A 19,988-nucleotide genomic window follows, 5' to 3' on the forward strand; every position below is an offset into this window, starting at 1 on the left:
CGGATGGGAACGGCCGGGGGCTGGGCGGGGGGGGGGGGGGGGGGCGGTTTTTACTGCTCCAGGGCTCAGGGGTGCAGGGCGGGCTCTTTCTGGGTAAATGGCTTCCCCAAAACGTACAATTTTAAAAGTTGGAAGGAAGACATTTTTCAACCCCTCAAAATGTATTGCTCCCACAACTATTTTATGATCAGGCTCATTGCCAAGGAAACCGGAGAATCCTCATTCCCCTGGTGTCTGGCCCCTGCGGAGGCTGGCACCCGGGCGCTCTGGACTGTGCCTACCTCTCCCGCCACAATCCGCTGCTCCCCGGCTCCCTTTCTTTCTCACCCTCTCTCCCCCTCTGTGTCCTCCAGCTCCAACACAAACTGTTTGCACGGGAAGTCTCCTTCTATGACCCGATTCAGCACACACAAGAGAAAACTGTGGGCGACAGACCCGACGTCCTAACGAACTTGAGTTAATTAATGCTAAGGAAGAAAAGAGGCGCCCTCGCTCTGTTGAATCACGGTTCACTAGCCCTTTCAGTTTGCTGTGGGTGGAGGGAAAAAAAGAGGCTTTTTGGTTCAAATATTTTTGGGGGGCGAAGGGAAAACAAAAACACCGCAGAAGGGCCGGGGAGGGCGAAGCTGTCAGTACCTGCCGGGAGGAGCAGAGGCAAGGGCGGCAGCAGACGTCCTCCCCCAGCTTCTGAACTGCTGTGTTGGGAAGGCCAAGATGTGGGGAAAGAAAAGGGAAGGGATTATCAATTGATTTGCAGGCCTGTTCAAACGCATTGCTACAAAAACTATAGTCAACTACAAGACACACATATATATTTTTTTAAGTCCAAACCCAACAACTCGATTTGAGTGGAGCCGTGAAAATGTTTTAACAGTGCAGAAAACCGAAGTATGGATGGCACGCATACAAAAAATTTAAGTGTGCAGAAAAAAGGAGGTGGTAATGGGGAGGGGGGAGGCAGGAGAACAGCTGCAATTTTGCTTTCCAGATGTTGACAGCAAAATGTAATTGGCAAGAGATTTCCTCCTTACCACTTTTTATCCTTTGGTTCTGAGATGTTCAAATCCTACCGCTAGACCTGAGTCTGCAGCTAGTCCCCAGGCACTCGGCACACGTGGATGGGTCTGGAAGCCTCGTGGGCCTCACGCGGGCAAGCTTTATTATCAGCCCACTAATTTTTACAAGCCCTTCCACCCATCCCTTAGCAGGGAGGCCTGAGCAAAGCAACCTGGAGGACATTCTTTATTTTCATTACTATTATTGTTTTCTAACACACAGCCTTCACTTTTGAGGCTGGGCCTCCCCCTTTTTTTTCCAAAATAAACTTTTTAACTGAAGTGTGGCCCATGTAAGGGAGTGCACCGGTCTAAGTCGGCTGCACAAGACATTTTCACAAAGTGAACACACCTGTGTCACCCCACCCAGGTTAAAAAATAAAACGTTTTCGGCGCGCCGATTGGGCCTTGAGTTTCTAAGCTATAGAGCTCTCACAATATGAATGCCTTAGAAACAGTTCCTGGCCGCACCAGTGGTTTCCAATTTGAGCACTTACGTCCATCCATGTGTTAGCACCGTGCACTGCTCATAGGATGACAAGGAGGAGTGATAAAAAGAAGCCCCTGGCCTCCTCGCTGCTGCAGAGGGGTTTCCATGCCTCTCTGTGCCTGCCCAACTCTGACCCCATCAACAAGAGAACCACCTGAGCAGCAGCGTTAGCAGATTTGCAGGTCGCGTAGCGGGGGGAGGAACAAACAGGGGCCGTCAAGCTGAAAAACCGAAGTATGGATGGCACACATACACTTGGATGGAGGGGGAAAGGGGCTCTGCAGAGCCAGGGATTCCTGAATGAGAACCCGTCAGGGAAGGCTGCCCTCAGCCCAGTCCGTAAAAGCCTTGCACGGAGAGGAAGGGGTGGCAGTGGTGAGAAGGGGACCTAGGGAGTGAGGGAGTCCTGGGCTGGGGCTGCCAGGAGGGAGGGAGGCCCAGCCCCCGTGGCATCTTCCACCCCCTTCCCTGGCTCCAGCCCCAGCTGGCTCCCCCCCCCTCACTTTCACTGGCACTAAATTTACTTTATAATTTAAAAATTAAGTTTCTTTTAAAAAATAGCAGGAAAGAGAAAGCACTTGAAGGCAAAATACCTCCCACAGTATCTCTTGGTGGGGGGGGTTGCTTATGTAAAAAGACAAATGCAAAGGATCACTAAAAAGTCTAAGCACCGAATAACAAGGAAAAAAGAGAAACACATTTAATTAAAAACACCTGAAGCAAATAAATAACTCCCTCTGCAAGGCCAAGGCATTGCACAGCCCTTACCCCCATCTCTTCCCCACTTTCCCTCTCTCATTGTGCAGCCATGTCTTCCCGCAAGCACTATGGCAGCCCCACACCTGGGGGAAAGCCTAGGGCAGCCTTTTAGCCTCCCAGCAGCCTGCAGCAAAGCTGTGCAACCCTGACAAAGAGTCCCTTCCTCTATTTTCCACTTCTCTCCAGGCGGGCCGTGCCCATGGAAGGCCCTGGACCCTGCTCTCTTCCTCCAAATCTAGACCCTGTGGTGGTGGCACTGTCCTGGGGCTGAACTCGCCAGGCCCATCCCAAGTGCGTAGCTCTCTCCCCTGCCAAGGAGGACTCTTGAGGACCGCATTTTCTTTACCTATGTCATAGGGGGCTGGAAGAAAAAACTGGTCAGCTTAATTAAAAATATGGTGGGCTCAGTGGTTGAGTGTCAACCTATATGACCCAGGAGGTCACAGTTTGATTCCCAGTCAGGGCACATGCCCGGATTTCGGGCTCAATCCCTCGTGTGGGGCGTGCAGGGGCAATGATTCTCTCTCATCATTGATGTTTCTATCTCTCTCCCTCTCCCTTCCTCTTTGAAATTAATGAAAAATATTTTTTAAAAAAATATGTCATAGAATCTGAGTTCTCTGATCTTTAGAAACACTTGATTACTTGATCCTACTGGGGAGGGGGTGAGGTGCAGAATAGCCGTGGAGACTCCCCCCCACACACACCAGTTTGACTCTCCCACCAGCCCACTGCCTGGGAAACATGCCCTCGGCTGGCACGGGGGTACCAGAGCCCGACTCCTTTCTTCCTTTCTTTCTTTTTTAAATCGCTCTAGCGCAAACTAGGCAGTGGGTCAGGGCCCAGAGGCGGGGAGGGAAGCGGAGAGGGTTGTCTCTGAAAGAGGGTAAAAAAAGAAAGCGAGGCTCCAACTCCAGAAGGGAACGGCCGCCCGCCCGCCGCTGCCGCCGCCGCCACCGCTGCTGCTGCAAGTTTCCTGGCTTGTGCCAGTTTGGGGATTTGCGAATCAGACCGGAGCGGAGGGAAAGGCTGGTGAGAAAGAAGCTCGCATTAAAACTAACCAGTGCTGCCTAAAAGCACGCTTCCCCCTCCTAAATAAGACAATGCCGAAGGGAGAGGAAAGACAAGTGATTTCTCACTCTTTAATTATTCCAATGCTTAACATTATTTTTTTAAAAAAAAAACCACACACATTAACTAACCAATGTTATATTCTAACCCTCAACAAAGCTGGTATTTTTCTCTGATTACAGATTTGCCGTGACAAACCCGGGCTCCGAAGAGAGGCAGCGCAGAAACGCACTCCTTAAATGAGACACAATTTTATTAAAATCATAAGAATCCTTGCAATTCTACAGTGCCTTTTTGGTGGCAGAGATCCCAGGTGCCCCACGCCCGCCCGGCTCTCCCGGGGAACCAGCGAAAGAGCTCAGTAGAGAGGCAGGAAACGCTCACCAGCTCCACGGAGTGCCACGGGCACGTATTTTCCTTTCTTTTTTTTTTAAACAGCCTGTTTCCATCATTCAGCCTCTGTCTCACGCCTTTTTGTAAAAATAACAAAACTCCTTTAAAATATTGTTTTGAAGAAGAGGGGAAAGATTACCCTAAATAAAAGAGGGGAGGAGCTAAGTGTGGTCTGGGCATTTGTTGGGGTCAGGGGAGTTGCTGGTGGGCTGGGCTGCCTCTGGGTCCAAGGTGAGAGCCTGCACTGGGGGGTCACCCCCCCACCCAACTGGAGCAGGGTGAGTCATCTGTACGTGGAAAAGGTAAAGGACCTAAAACCACCAACTCGAATTTAAGTAATTCGCATGATGAGAAATCGGTTTATCACTGGCTTCCCAGGGTGCTGGTGGGTGCGCCCCACTCCCCGTGCTTTCTCTGCAAGTCCGGGGGCTGCTTGAGCTGGGGGTGGGGAGGCTCGGAGGACATCAGTGGGACCCTAGCCTCCTCCTCCTCCAACGGGTTAAGTCAGGCCCACTGAGCGAACACACGTTCTTTTTCCACTTTTCCACCCGCTCCCCGGGCCTGCCCAGGAATTGCAGCAAAATGGCTGGTAGCTATGGGTGGGGAGGCCTTAGCGCCTCCAAAAGAAGTCCGCCCTGAGAGGGAAGACCGTGTTGACCAGAGGGGATCTGGGGGAAATTTTTTTTTAAAGTTTCTTGGAAGCGGCGCAACCCCTGCGGCCTGAAGGCAGAAGAGAGGAAAAGGGAAAGCGCATTTTCTGCCACTTAGTCACATTTCTTCCCCATGCTCGATGGAGGCCAAACGCCCCCAAACCCAGCCAACCCTCAAAACAAACAAAAATCTCCCGTGGTAAATTTCCCCGCCCTTATTCCCCAAAACGAGGCTGCTTGGGGATACATGGAGAGAGGCTCCTTCTAGGCCTGCGACCTGGAGGCGAGATGTGCACAATGCCGCGCGGAGGAGGGCCCCTCTCCAGACTGAGACCCCCAGGTTGCCCTCAGGTTCTGGGGCACTTAAAACAGCCACAGAATAACAGGACTCATCAACACCCATTTCGTTTCCAAAGCCCTCTCCTGCCTGATCCCGTCGGAGGTCAGGGTGAGCACAGGAGGAGTGAAACTGAGGCAAAGGCGCCCCGCGCACGACTGAGGACGGAACCGGCCTTAGAGGCCAAAAGCGCACACCTCCATTTGAGCCCTTCCTGGCGGCGGCCTTTGATGTGGCAAAAGGCTAACACCCCACCATTCGAACCAAGCCAGTCCTCAAGGCATACTGGAGTCACTTTTGGGGTCGCTGTAAGGTGTGAGGACCTGGTACAGTGGACAAGAGCGGTGCCTGAACAGTGCGGGAGTTCCCCAGTCTACAGAGCGACTGTATTCTGTGGTACTCATTCCTGAATCGACCCTGGAGCAGCTCGGCTAGAGCGAACCAGCCTCGCGCGCCACACGCACTTCCCAAAGAAGAGGCCTGCAGGCGCCACTTCCCACCTTTTGACCTCTTCCCGCGCACTCCCAACTCTGTGCAGAGCCCACTGGTGGCCGATGGCACTCTAGAGCCCCAGAGCCCCGCTGTCCACACCCTGGAGACTGTGCTATCCCCTCCCACCCTGTGGTACACGGTGCAAGTGACCGACGGTCAGCACCATGTTCTGCAGGGTGGAAAGCACAGTCCTCCCACTGCCTGAGCCCAAGAGAAGTTTCCCCACCGACCCCCACCCACCCGTGTCCCCCCTCCAGGCATGGGTCAATTGCAAAGGGTCTGGGGAAATGCCATGCACACGCAAAAAAACACCGAGGTGATAGAAGCCCATAGGCAGTGGGCACCTGTCGGTGAACACACGCAGGGGGGCGAGCATACAGGGCATGGGTGGCACCTCTCTGCTGGGGTTTGCACAGGGACATAACGTGATGCACAAGTGGATTGGAAAAGCTTGGGGCCGTTAAAGGGGCTGAGAAGGGAAGTGCGGGAAGACCATCTAACTTTCCTCAGCCAGGTTGGGGCATCAAAGCGCTATGGTTGGGCAGTGGGGCCATCTAGGGACTCCTGGAACACCCCCCCGCCCCCTCCCCCACCTCTGCTCAGCAATGTGTTTCTATTTTAAGATATCTCACACCCCTTCAAAACCCACCCACACTCGCTCCTGAGGTCCATGTGTACACAGGGAACCGGCCTCCGCGCCCTGGGCGCACCTGAGGGGAAGGCCAGGAGAGCTGGGAGCCTGAGCTGCTAACCTGGACTCAGGGGGCAAATGGAAGTTTCACCCTAGAAGGGAGGGCATTAAATGGTCTCTTTGTGGAGAGGAATTGAGGCCATCACTCAGGATTAATTTAAGCAACAGCAAACACACACCAAAAAGCGGGTCTGGCCGCCAGCACCCACCCCCGCGATTGTGTTTCGGGGAGGGGTGCAGGACTCAGCCGTGCAGCTCAGCCTTTCACGGGAGAGGGTCCCTGGCCTTAAGGACTTGGAGTGTCCACAGTCAGAGGGGAAAAGCTACGCCCGCCTGGTCCCAAGTCTCTGCGTGGTGAAATGGGTTTTGCAGGTTTGGGAGAAAGCCGAGTAGGGGTGGTAAAAACCCAAGTACAGACGAGAAGCGGGAAGGGGGGTGGTTCTTACATATAAATATATATACATTAAGGTACAAATTTCCAATATAAATATAGCACATGCAGGGGCGCTACCAGGCAGGGGATGGCTCACCTGCACCCAGGGGCATTTGGGAAGACGGGTGCTCTAAGAGAAATGGGGGGCGGGATCAGGCCTTCCCATCCCATTCTCCTCCCCAACAACCTGATGTGGCTTTGGAGCCAGGTGCCCAGGGCGGCCTGGCAGGTGTGCGACTCACGTGAAACACATGCATGCGCAGGCTGGGGAGGTGCGGGCTCACGTGGGCCTGGATCCGCGTGTGTGGGCATCCTGTGGGCTCACCAACCCACCTGAGCCTGGGACCCCCGTGAGGGTCTAGGGCAGAACCTGTATTCTGAACGTGGCATGGGGGTAGAGAGTGCTCTCCTGAGTGTTTGGGACCCCATCTGATGTGGGGCAAGGGAGTGTTTATGGGTGTGTGTGCTCCTCAGCAGTCCCATTGGGCTGTCAGGCCTGGGTGTGCATATAAGCTGGCAGTTCCTGGGATCGCTGTCTGGGGCACTGGCCAAGGGCATGCTCGAGACCCCTGTCGGTGCTGATGTACAAGAGTGTGCTTATGTGTTTGCCCATGCCAGAAGGAGGGCCCGCTGGAGTGTCAGACATGGGCACGAGTGACCCCAGGTGCCCGTGGAGGCCGCCACGCAGAGCTGTGCGTATATGCTTGCAAGTGTCCTAGAGGCGGCCACGTGCACAGAGCCACCATAGTGGCTGGGCCCAGTGTGGATCTAGCCCCTGAGCCGGTCAGGGGGCAGGGCCTGTCGGGGCCTCGGGGCCTCAGGGAGGATATGGTTGGGGAGGATATCGTTGGAGCCCGTGTTGGTTTTGGCCCTGGCAGCTCTACTGGGGGAAGCCCCGAGGAGCAGGAGCAGGCAGGCGGGGGAGGAACAAAGAAGGAAAAAGTGAGGGAAGGCGGACAACAGAGGAGGAGGAGGAGGAGGAGGAGGAGGAGGAGGAAGCACCCTGGAATGCGGAGGGCTGTAGGGAGTAGGGGTGCAGGGCACCAGAGGCTCCAGGCTTGGGACTAAAGACTTGCCTGGGAGCCCATGGCTGCCACTCTCCCTACTCTCACCCTATACCTCCGTGGTACAGAGCTTTTGAAGATCCAGAACTTCTCTGCCTTCTGGGACCCTGGCCCCAGCCAATGGGCTCCAACACACAGTCACTGTGGACTACAAGGAGCCAAGCAGTATTTGGGGTGGAGGGCATGGCTCAGACTTCCTCAGCCTTGAGGCCCCTTCCCACATGTCTTGGCTGGGCTGCTTAGAACCTCAGTCTTCCCATCTGGGGAATGGGACGGGAATGCCCATGGGGAGGACCAGGAGAGGGAACCTCAGGTGGATACGAGTGAGTTGAAAAGCAGGATGACCTGTTTGAGTCTTGCTTGCCCCTGGGGGCCTGGCTAGTAATTCCTGCCACCCCACTTCTAGCCCCATGACCTTGGCACTTGACCCTGAGGCCTCTGTTCCCTCATCTGTAAAACAGATTACTCATACCTGCCTCATATTGGGATGGTTACAGGAGGTCTCGTGCGCCCGCCCGCTGCCCTGGCATAATTGCTCTGGAGTTGGTAGCTGTTATTTTTATTGTGAGGAGTCTATGGCTGTGACAAGCTGTGACGCTTGGTGTGATCGTGTGAGGCTGGCTGTGTGTGCGACTGTGCCGCTGTGTGTGTGTGTGTGTGCGTGTGTGACAGGTTGTGTGTGAGACTGTGCGTGGACGACAGATTGTGCCGGTGTGCAGCAGTGCCTGTGACAGGCTGTCACTGTATGACAGACTGCGGGTGGCGGGGTGTTGCGAGTACCGACTGTGAGTGGAGATGAGGTGGTATGTGGGGCTGGGACGGGGTGCCCCCACAAAACGACCTGGGTGAGGGTCTGGCTGACAGTGAGACAGGGGGTAGTCCAGTGTCCCTGGGGCCTTGGCCTCTCCACTGTGTTCATCAGGACCCCATCTGCTGGCAAACCTCGGGTGGTGACAGGTCAGAGGGACCCTATGATAGAGCCTCACCTACCCCTGCTGCGTCCGCTCAGGTGCCTGGGTTTGTGGGATCCCAGGAGGGTCATCAGTGACCTCTGGGCATCCTGGGCCCCAGGCCTGGCTGGCTTTGGTGAGGGACACACACCCGGAGCCTGTTTCCCACACTTTTCCCTGAGCCTCAGGCCTGGGCAGGGCTGGTGAGACCAGGAAAAGGCGGGATCGGGGGAAAGCAAGAAAAGCTGGGAGAGAAATGGAGAGAGAAGGTGAGAAAAGACATTTCCCTGGTTCTCTGGAGAACCCAGAGCTGGTCAGGGTCAGGGCCTCCAGTCAGGTAGATGCGCATCAGGTTGTAAGGTCAGGACTGGCGGCCATGCAGCACTGCCAGCCCTGCTCTTACAGGCCCCATGCTCAGACCCTGTGCGATTTCAGGGACTCACTCCTCAAGTCAGTCCTGGCAGAGGGATGAGAAAAAGCAGGCATCCTCCTAACCCAGCAATTTTCAGCCGGTGTGCCACACACACTGGTGTGGCACAGGATTTTTAAAACAGTCCATGTCTACTAGGCCAGGGGCACTGACCTCTTTTCCCTTAGGCTGTCATGTAAAAAATGACAACAGCCATCCAGTGTGAATGAGTCAAAATCATACCTTTGTGTGTTTTTTGTCAGATCAGCAAAAAACATATTTTTTGGTGTGCTGCGGAATTTTAGTAATTCGTTTGTGTGGCATGAGATGAGAAAGGTTGAAAATCGCTGTCCTCATCAGTGTGGGATTCCACTTTGCACACCACTCAGGCCCACCACTTCCTTCTACAACTGGAGAAACTGAGACTAGGAGAAGGAGGGGACTCTTCTGAGGACCCACTCATGCCCAGAAGACCTAAGAACATAGGTCTCCAGGCTCTGAGGAACCTCTCCAGCTGGAAAAATCCCAAGGCCCACGGGCCGGGGGCAGCACCCCATGAGCCCCACCCTCCCCGTGCTGTGTCAATACGTGTGTTGTATGTGTTAGGGTGTGTGCTGTGGTCCACAGCTGTCGTGTGCCTGTGTGTGTCCCTCGGTTGGGGCAGCCTGTGTGTGTCTGTGTGCCCATTCAGGGCCAGCCCCTGCCACTGAGGGGGGAGAAGCGTCAAAGCACACCCCCCCCCCCGAAAGTGTGTCTTTGATACTTGCAGCCTCGGCAGCGAAAAGCAAGTTTCCACAGGGCCGTCTTGGGCTGAGGCCAGGCCGTCCTCAAATAACATTTGAAGTTACTTAGCAAACTTTGTTTAGTGCAGAGAGAGGCGCGGGCAGCAGGCTGCGGGGGGGGGGGGGCAATAAACCGGTTCCTCCGAAGTCCCTTGGCCCTCTGGGGGCACGAGTGCCCAACGTGGAGCTTGGTTTCCCACCCTAGCTCTAGGGAAGAGAGCGGGAATCTTGAAGCCTTGGAGGGAACTTGGGCGAGAGGGGATGGGGCATCCCACAGACATAGCCTCCCTTTGGAAAGTCCAGGCTCTGGGCTGGGGCAGAAATGCCCACCCTGGTCTCCTGGTGGCCCAGAGGCTGACACAGCCGGCTGGCCGTGAGAGCCCATCAGAAATGGGGGTCCACATTTTCTCCGCCACCCTTTTCTGCAGCCCCACTCTGCCAACCTCTAGGCAGGCGGCACGAGCTAGCCTGGAGCGTGTGTCCTCTAAACACACACAGAAGCACCCAGAAGCCCTTGGTGCCCCCTGCCTGGCCCCCCAAGCTCTCACTCCCAGGCAGGAGAGAAGGCTGCAGAGCCAGCAATGGCGATGGTGGAAGGTTTGAAAGTGAAATTGGCGCCTATGGGAGGGGGCAGGGGAGGAGATGCCAAAATGGTGAGCCATTACAGGGAAGAAGGAGAGGGGGGAGGAAGCGAGCAGGAAGATGGGAGCCAGGCAGGCGTCGTCACCAAGCTCCAGGCTACAAAAGGGCAACAAGAAAAGCAGCTCAGGCCCTTCCAGGGAGCAGGCATGGGGGACAAGCCCCAGGTGGCACAGGACAGACAAGGGCCAGGAGGCACCCAGCGCTTCCCCACCCCCACCCCAAGCTTCGAAATGGAGACTGGCAGCAGCAGCCGCTCGGCTCTGCCCGGGCATGGGGTGGGGGTTGGCGGGCAGGCAGGGTGCCAAACCAAATGCCACCAGCCTGGGCATGGTGGTTGCCAGCCCACAATGTCAACCCCACCAGCCCCAGTCCAGAGCCCTTATGCCTGGAGCTTTGAGGGTGGAGAAAGATGGGGGCCCAGCGGGAACCGGGGATCCAGCAGACAAAACCAGGTCTCCCCAAGCCCGTGGGCAGATCCCCAAGACCCTACAAAGATGGCGCTGCCTGGCACTGCCAGGGTGACGGGCTTTGGTAAAAATAAACCGGCCCGCCCCGGGGAAGCTAAATCAAGGGGCCCAGGTGGAAGTGCCACTCTGGGCCGCCAGCTGCCCCACCCCACCCCCAAGCGCAGAGTGGCAGGGTTGAGAATGCCCAGTGCCCATCGAGGCCCCGTTTCTGCACAGGAGGGGCCCCGGCCATCTTGTCCCCAAGTCCTGGGCGGGCAGCATAGGTTTTATCCACAGTACGGATAATGGGTGACCTCAGGCTACAGCAAAAACAGGCCATGTGTTCCGGGAAGACGGTGGAGGGACTGTGCTAAGCCCTTCACCTCCAGACTGCCCCTTTGAGAAGGAAAGGGGCCTGCACTTTCCCTCTGTGGCAGAGCAGTGTTGAGTCAAGAGTCAGCCTCACAGACCACCTCTGCTAAAACGCAGCTGCCTAGCACTTCAGCAGGCCCTACCTGTTCTCCTCCCCCTATCGTCACCATCTCCAGTACTGGACACTCTCTCATTGATCGGGTTCATTGTCTGCCCTCCCACCAGAGCTGGCACCTTGGTTGATTTGCTCCCTACTGAGCCCGCGGGGCCCAGAACAGAGCCTGGCACCCAGGAAGTGCTTGGTAAATATTTGCCGAAGGAATGCACAGGCCCCTGCCTGCACCCCCAGCACACAAGCTCCGGCTGGGTGCCCAGCAAGGTGTGAGAGAGGGTGTTGGGCCCCCCTGGGGGTGAGGGCAAGTCTAGCCAGTGGGGGTGAAAAGGAGGTGGACAACCATCCACTTTCATTCTGAGCCCGGGACAGAAGAAGATCTGAAGGTCCGAGTGGTAAGGAGGGTTCAAGGGCTGACAGCGCAGGCAAGTTTCAAATGGGGGAATGGGGACATACAGGATCACTCTGAAATGTGGGAAAGGTCAGAGAATGAGTTGCAATTCTTTCCCATCAGTAGGAATTAGATGATGGTGATCAGAGAAGGGGCCCAGGCTCCACCACCTCCTAACCCTTGTCCCTGGCTCTGGATGCTCTTTTCTGAGTTGTTTTTCATCTATAAAACCAAGCACTTACTTTACAACAAGCATTGTTTTAAAACACGTTCTGTAAACCAACTTCTCTAATCCTTACCACAGCCCTGTGAGAAGAACCTGAGGCCCAGAGAGGTTAAGTGACTTGCCCAAGGTCACACAGCTAGTGAAAGCAAAGCCAGGTTTCAAACCCGGGAAGTTGGCTCAGAGGTCCCACTCTCAAAATAATGTGCAAATGTCCCAAATGTCAACAGTGCTAAAGTGAGAAACCCTGCCCGACTGACTGTCAGACGCGCACATGGGCACAGCTAACCCCTGCCACACCTGCCTCACGTGGAGGGACTCAGGAAGCCAAGCTGGGAAGGCTCTTAGCACAGGGGGCAACACAGTGAGCACGCAGCACACTTTAGCCATCACTCTGATTCTTAGGATAAACACTCATTTCATTGTTATCCTGCAAAAGGCTTTCTCCCGGTATGATTCTGCCAGCTGTCTTTCTTTGCTCTTTCTCCAGAGTCAGAAATAAGGAGTCAGAGGCCAGAGGATTAGTGAGACAGTCCTGTGGAGGACAAGTCTCAGAAGTTAGCCTCGCCTCCACCCCAGACTGTTTTGAAGGATGCCAGAAGCAGGACAGTAAGAGTGCGGCGCTCGGCCACTGGGCCTACCTCTGGCCCCACCGCTGAGCCCAGAACGCTCGGAGTGTCCTGAGCAGGGGTGGCATGTGGCCTCCCAGACTTTGACAAACCAGCGCAGGGATTCAGAGCTTCAAATTCCACCAGAAGAGATTGGGGTGGTTGAATCTGCTGCTCAGAGACAGCCAGGGGGCCAGCAGGCAGAGGGGTGGTATGAGGAAGGCAGGTCTCTCTCAGGCACCATTTCCAAGCAAGACCAGGTGTGACCCAGGTGTGAATGTGTGTGTGGGTGTGACCCTTGTCCCTGTGTGCTGGGGCAATGCAGGTGTCCATGCCACACCATTTGTGCCTGGACCTGGAGAGTGGGGTGGGGAATTGCGTTTGTGACAACACCTAGAGACACTGGTGAGCAAGACTGTGCGAGACACTGTGTCCGCTGGCCTCCTGTGTGTGTGTGTGTGTGTGTGTGTGTGTGTGTGTGTGTGTGTGTTACTATCTGTCTGACAATATATTAGGGCTGACCTTCTCCACTTTGGCACTGTTGACATTTGGGGCTGGATCATTCTCTTTGCTGTGGCATCCTGTGCACTGTAGGGTGTTGGGCAGCATCCCTAGCCTCCACCCACTAGGTGCCAGTGGGCATACCCCCTCCAAGTGTGACGACCAAAAATGTTTCCAGACACTGCCAAGTGTGTGTGTCACACTGAGTGTCTCAGTGTGTTACTGCGTGCATGCGTGCGTGGGCTCATGTGTGTCTGATGGTAGTGGGGGTGGATCGGCGCTCCTGTGTGTGTGTCTGGGGTCTGACAGCATGACTGCATGCTCATGCCGTGTGCTTCTCACTGAGTGTCTTTAGGTCTGTGCACTCCTGTGTGTTTGGCAGTAACAGTGTGTCTGTACTGTGTGTCTCACGGCATGTTATTGTCTAACCATGTGTGCCTGCGGGTCTTCCCCCACAAGTGTGCTCCTGAGCCAATGTGTTCAGGTGTGGCGGGTGTCTCTAGGTGTCTGTGTGGAAACGAGCATCTTTGTGTGGGGACACCAGTGTGTGCCTGATTTAGGGAGGTGTGTTGTGTGAGGGTGTGCTGTGCCTGTGTGTGACAGCATGGTTCTTTGTGCCCGCGTGTGCCAGTGAGAGAGGAGGACTTGGTGTGAGATGGACCTGAAATAAAGCCCCGAGGTGATTTGACTGAAGCCCGTATTTGGACAGACCCTCCTGGATGATTTGGCCCCTACCCCCAGCTCCTGCTGCCTCCTGAAGCCAAGGAGGTGGGGTGTGCTGTCCCTGCCTCTGGCTTGGCTCCCTCCAATTCAGGTGGGGACAGACCCCCGCCCTTTGCCCGATCTGTGCCAGGAAGGCTGGCACCAAACCGTCAGCCAAGGGAGCAGGGTCCTCAGTAGTGGTGGTGGCACTGCCCCCTGCCCACTGCTGGCCATCACCCTGGCTCCCTTCAGGGTGAAGCCCAGTGGGGGGAGAGCTCCCCAGTGCAACCCTGGCTTCTGATTGGCTACGGAGCGCCGCAGTGCCCGCCACCCGCCTCCCCCTCCCCGGCTGGCGCAGCCACATTGGTAGTGGTGGCAAACGCAGCTCAGAGTTCTGGGCACAGCTGCGCCTCACAGAGGCCTGCCAGCCCCACCAGAAGCCAGACACCCCAGCTCTGTGCCCCCGACCCCTCCCCACCCACCCACCCGCCTGCCCAGCCGGGCAGCACAGTCACCCTGGCTGCTGCACCCTCAGGCTGCCAGGCCCAGTCCCCCCTGCCCCCTCACCCCCCAGGCCTATGCCCCCTTGGCCAAACCCACTCAGGGGGGGCTCAGGCCCCTGCACATGGCCATTCCCGCCCTCAGAGGGGCTCTTCAGAAAGGGGGAGGCAGCAGGGGGGGCAGGGAGAGGGGGAGCTAGTCCTTCTTCTTTTAGTGAACGCGCCCAGAGCTGGAGCCAAAAATCGAGGAGGAGAGATATTCAGACGGAGCCAAGACGCGTTTGGCAGGAGCGAGGGAGAGAGGGAGCGGGAGGAGGGGAGAAGAGAGGGAGGAAAGAGAGAGGGGGGGAGGGAAAGAAGGGGCCTCAGTTTCCAAATCCATGCTCTCGGAGCTGTGGAGGGACAGCCCCGGGGTGTGGGACCCAGGGCAGACCTGGCTCTGGGGGTGATGGGCTCAGGCCCACAGAGACAGCCCAACACCCCAACTGGCCAGGCCAGGACAGTCACAGGCAGAAGCCAAGATCAATGCACACTGGGCAGACAGAGGGAGGCCTGTGGGCAGCCCAAACACATACCCGCACCTCACCACACAACGGGCTTCTGTCCATGACAGGCCAGGGGCACGGGCAGGGCCCACAGCGGGGCCACCACGGCTGCCCAACCTCATGGGAAGCAATGGAAAGACCGGCATGCTCCCAGCCGCTGGCCTGACCGCCATAGTGAGCATTTCACACTATGATGAGAGGCGGAGAGAGGCCAGGGAGAGGAACTTATGTGGCGCGACACACATCGATGGTCACAGGGACAAAGCCCAGGATGCACAGTGCCATGGGGGCAAGACTCATAGGCACAGCAATGACACATATGCCATACAGATCGACACAGACAGGTCGACATGCATGGTAAAGCACACGGATACAGCCCTCCCTGTGATGGTCAGACACCCAGAGGATATGAGTGGTACAGGGACACACCACAGTGGTACTGTAACACAAAGACCACATCAGGCACCCGACACACACAGTGACACGCACCCCTGTCACCTAATACATAGAGACGGAGCTTGGGGTGACCCTCAGACAGGCAGCACCCAGTGATGGACACTCAGAGACACGGAGACACTTGCAAAGGGGACCTACACAGACACACGCAGCCAAATGGCTGTCCACGAGAAAATGGTGGCTCTGAGGCCCAAGATGCCGACGAACACGCTCGGATCTGGGAGAACCAGGTAGCCACTCACAGCCTCCACGCGCAGCCTCCACTCACACCCTCTACGCCCACCCAGCTGGAGCCCTGTCCTCCGCACTGAGTTGGAGGGAAGCACAAACATCCCAGACTCCTCTCCTCTCTTGGATCAGCTGGAGGAAAATGCAAGACCCCAAATGCTTCGTGCTTCAAGAGCAGCGGGGCAGGGACCAAGCAGACAAAAGGCTGGGCTCCCAGTGGAGGCCAGCGGTCAGACACTGAGCACCGGGGGGTTTTGCCACAACCACAGCTGCACGCCCACCCTGTACACCCCCAGCATACCCACTGAACCCTGACAAGCGCTCACACGGGGACCCACACGTGCATCCTGAACCCATGGTGTACCCAGATGACAAGGCCCAGGTGCAGATGCAGAAAGGACTCTGGAGCCACAAAGGTGTCCCTGAAGCCACCATCGGACCCACCCTCATCTCCGGGCTCTCTGCCCCATTCATATTTGTGTGCATACACACTCCTGCACACTCCGGCCCAAGGCTCAAGAAACCAGACGTAAAGTGGACCTGATGATGACGAGGGTCAAGATTAGGGAGAGGGCGAAGGCAACCAGAGCCCCCGAGAAAGGCATCTGGTCCCCACAGGCCTTGTCTCTTCTCTCCTGCCCCCTGCTCCCCACCACCCCTGCCTTGGACCCCTGCAGCCCTCTGCTTGGTAAACAAATGACCACAAGTCATCCTGTTCCTTGAGCATATGCTATGTGTCTGAGCCTAATCACAGCCTGAAATGCAGGCACTATTATTGCCCAGTTTATAGACCAGGAAAATCTTGTGCTTCAGGTCACAGCATTAGAAGATAGACTAGAGCTCAAACCCTGTGCTCTTAACAGTACCGCCCAGCTCTCAACCTCTGCTCCATCTTCCATCTGGGAACCCTTGAGTCTACACAAGACATTCCTAGCCGGACCAGGACCCCCGGCTCCAGCTCCCAGGGAGAGGGGAGCACCCTACCCCCTACATTACTCCAGCAGAGCCCTCAGCTCCTAGCTCGGCCCAGCCTCAAAACATCTCATGGAGCCCAACCCAGGTCCAAGAGTGGCTTATCCCATCCCAGTTCGTGCTGCACACACCTCCCACCCCAGCTGAGGGCATTAAGCAGGCAGGGCCACAGCCGAGAGAAAATGTGCATATAAAGGAGGCTTCATGTGGGTTTGGCACGGGGAGCAGTAGCTTCATGGGGACAGAGAGGTGGCCACAGTGACCCAAGGAAAGAGCTGAGGGAAACCCCATCCCATCCCCCTCCCCTGGAATGACTGTGCATGGCTTCATAGAAATAAGGGTACAAAAACATCCCGTTGCTTGTGTGGCCAAGTGGCAGGGAATGTTGGCAAGGGTACATGTCTGAGAGTATGTGCATATCTGTGTACACACCTGGGTGAGCCAATAGCATTGTGGAAAATTGTACCTCTATCCATCCATCCGTCCGTCCTTGAGTCTGTGTGAGCAAGTGTGGGGGTAAAAACATACGTGAGTCAGTTTGTATCCGAGTGTGACTGGGAAGTATTGCCGTGTGTCCGTGAGCCGATATCAATACACACGTCCCATTCTGAGGGATGTGTGTGTGTTTACGTGTGTTGGGCGGGGAGGGAACACAGGTCCACCATCTCCTGTGTCCATAGGTTTACCAATGGCCGTGTGTCTGGACATCAACGTGAGCAGGTCATTTATATCCCCATCTTGGTGGCGGTGGCAGTGAATGTGTGTGTCTACATTCTGGTGTACGTCTGTTTATTTGGAGGGGGAGTCCCATCCATCTGCCCCCCGCCACCGAGGACTCAGGTCTGCAGCTGTAGTGGGCTCAAACAGCTCCAGCAAGCGCCCCGCCCAGCCGCCCTGGATTTCGATGCTTTTTCCAGAAGGAGATTTCCCCCCCCACCACCGCCTTCCCCCTCGCCCACAGTGCCTTTCCCCCCGCCAGGGCCCCGCTGCTCCAAGCTCGTTCCTGCTCAATCATTTATTGACTTTAAAATCGAAGCCAATTCTGGTTTGAAAAAAGAAAAGGGAGAGAGAGAGAGAGGGAGAGATGGAGGCCAGAGAGAGACAGAGAGAGTCCGAGATGTGTGGAGGAGGGAGGAGCAGGGATGGGGCCAGAATCGAGACAGACAGGGAGAGACAGGGATAGTCAAAGATATAGAAGGATAGAGACAGGGACAGAGACAAAGAGGAAGAGAGAATGAGAGAGAGAATGTGTGTGTGGGGGGGCTGTCAGAGCAAACTATGGAAGCAGAAAATTTTGTAAAAACAGACTCTGGATCCAAGAGATGTAGCTCTCAGGAAGGACAGACTGCTGACCCACAGACTGCAGCCACCCGCCCACCTACCCTGGCACACTCACAGCCTGGGCCTGTGGCGGAGCCAAGTCCTTGCTCCCTTCTGGAGTGTCGCAGAGTGAAGCCCTGGCCATCACCCTGAGTCTGGGGGCTGCCCCAGCCCCTTCCTAGTCTTGTCACAGTGGACCTGCTGGCATATTCTTTCCCAGGGTACCTTGAAATCTGAGGGCCTAGAATCTCACCCAGGCCTCAGGGGGCAGGCCAGGAAGCTGGGCTGGCAGCAGGTGGGCAAGGGGCTGCTCCAGTGTGGCGTCTTGGTCCCACCAGGCCCTAAACACCAGCCACGCAAGCCACCCAAGCATAGCCCCATGGCTCAAACCCAGCTAGGTGGACAGGAACGTCGTGTGGAAGCCCAAGATGGGGTGACCAGCCCGTCAGAGGCACAGAGGTGGGGGTCCCCAAGTTGATACAGTGGTCAGAGTGTCTGCTCACACCTGCACTCACACTGTGATACACATGTGTAAACATGCACCTCACTAATACATACTCACACCTGTACAGGAAAACCTGCTCCCTGGGCCCACACACACATCCATGCCACACAGGCCTGCTAATAGCCAACCCACTGGAGCCACACACAGACTCCAAGATCAATTGAGTCTCTCTCTCTCTCTCTCTCTGTCTCTCTCTCTCTCTCTCTCTCTCTCACACACACACACACACACACACACACACTTGCATCTGTTGATACAAGAGAGTGAGGTGGTCATGGCTGACACTCATCCCAGACATACCCTCTTGCCCCTTGCCACACGCCAGGCCCACTAGCAGCCATATTCACGTGGACTCCCACTCCCAGCTGTGGGCACACTTGACACATGGCTGACAAGGCTCAGACTGGCAGAGGGAACATTTGGGACCCCAGGCCTGGCCTCTAGCTAGATTCCCCACATACACAGGTCCTGCTGATAGGCACCGCTAGGCAGCCCCCAGGTGTCCCCTCTGCAGAGTCTGTGTTGCCAGCCTAGGCCTGGCCCTACAGGCAGCGCTGCCAAGGCCGCTGCGGGACTCTGGTCAGCTCCTGTGCCCTCTGCGAGTCTGGGGTGGGGTAGCAGGGCAGGCACCCAGGAGCCTTTGCCTCCGCCAAGCGCTGCTCAGGGAACTTCGCTGGAGGCGGGACGCGCTCTGCAGCGCGCCAAGGTCGGCGCTGTTTTGCTCGGGGTTGGCCCGACGCGTGGTCGCAGCACTGTCGGGGCGTCCACGGCTGCCTCCCGCCCTCCCGCCTCTGGGTGGCGGGACGGTATTCCCCCGGCCCGCCTGGTCCAGCACGCGGCAGCCCGGGAAGCGGGGACCGGAAAGTTTGCGCCGAGGAAAGTTTGGAGGGGGGCCCGCAGCGTCGTCGTCCAGGGTCGGTGGAGAGGCGCGGCCCAGGCTGGCAGCAGGCCCATCCCTCCCTCCCCTCCTCTTCCCTCCTCTGCCCCTCCGAAATTTGGGAGCCCCGCCATTTTCTTAGCCCCGCTCCCATGTGAGGCCTGAACAAAGACTTTGGGGAGACGCCCGGGCCGCTCGGCCCGCCCTGGGCACCCCGGCCGCACACAGGGGCCGCTGCCACGCACGCCGGCCGCTGCCACCCTCGGGAAACGCTGCGCCCGCTCCTGGGAGCAACACCGGACCCAGTCCCCGTTCTGCGCCCTCTGGGTCACCCTCTGCCACTCTTTCACCCCCGCAAACACTGCCAGAGGCCATGCAGTTCGGGTGCAGCCCCAGTGGCCCACAGGTCGGCGGGAGTCCCGTTGCCCACCGCACCCCAGCCGAGCGCGCGCGCACGCACGCACACACATACTCTCACACGCACTCCCGCTCCGGGCACCGCCACGCACGCAGCCGGCCACCTCGGGAGACCCCAATAGGGGTCTGCCAGTGGCCAGGGTTGTATGCTCACGGTGGCGCCAGCACGCGTTCCCGGATTCCCCAAAACACGACTTGCATCCCTCAGCCGCCCGCGGGCTCACTCCCCCGGCTGCCGCGCACCCCCTCCGCCCGCTCGCCCCGCCTGCGCCGCTGGCCAGCCTCCTGCGCCCGCTTCCCTCCCCGGTCGCGCGGGGCGGCGGCCGGTACCTGGGTGAGGCAGTACGGGGAGTACATAGCTGAGCGCCCGGGCGAGAGCGCGGCGGCTGGCCGCGGCGAGGGGAGGCCCGGCAGGCGGCGGCCGCGCTCGGGCTCCGACTCGGCTCCTCCGGCCTCCGCCGCGCGGCGCCCGCCCGGCCCGCGGCCCCGCGCTCGCCGCTCGCAGGCTCGGCCCCGCCGGCTCCGGGGCCGCCGCCGCGTTTGCCGCTGCCTCTCGCGTCCGCCGCCGCTGCTGCTGCCGCGCGTCTACTCCATG

The 19,988-nt window shown here is 57.3% G+C and overlaps 1 protein-coding gene across 7 annotated transcripts in view; it reads right to left on the bottom strand.

Moving 5' to 3' along the window:
• Window positions 1-19,988, bottom strand: part of NFIX (nuclear factor I X) — a 91,539-nt gene extending 71,551 nt beyond the window's left edge. For 2 of the 7 annotated variants that reach the window (XM_080673761.1, XM_080673767.1), the window contains exon 1: window positions 19,548-19,609. Coding sequence is in view for 3 of the 7 variants with exons in the window: in XM_080673768.1 (XP_080529894.1) it covers window positions 19,724-19,750 (27 nt within the window). In the remaining 4 variants the exon portion in view is untranslated. Of the gene's footprint in view, window positions 1-636; window positions 696-19,547; window positions 19,610-19,723 lie in introns of those variants that run through there. The other 5 variants (XM_080673764.1, XM_080673759.1, XM_080673763.1 and 2 more) reach the window with 4 other exon arrangements.

This window comes from Plecotus auritus (assembly GCF_963455305.1).
Source record: "Plecotus auritus genome assembly, chromosome: 6".
Lineage (NCBI taxonomy): Eukaryota > Metazoa > Chordata > Mammalia > Chiroptera > Vespertilionidae > Plecotus > Plecotus auritus.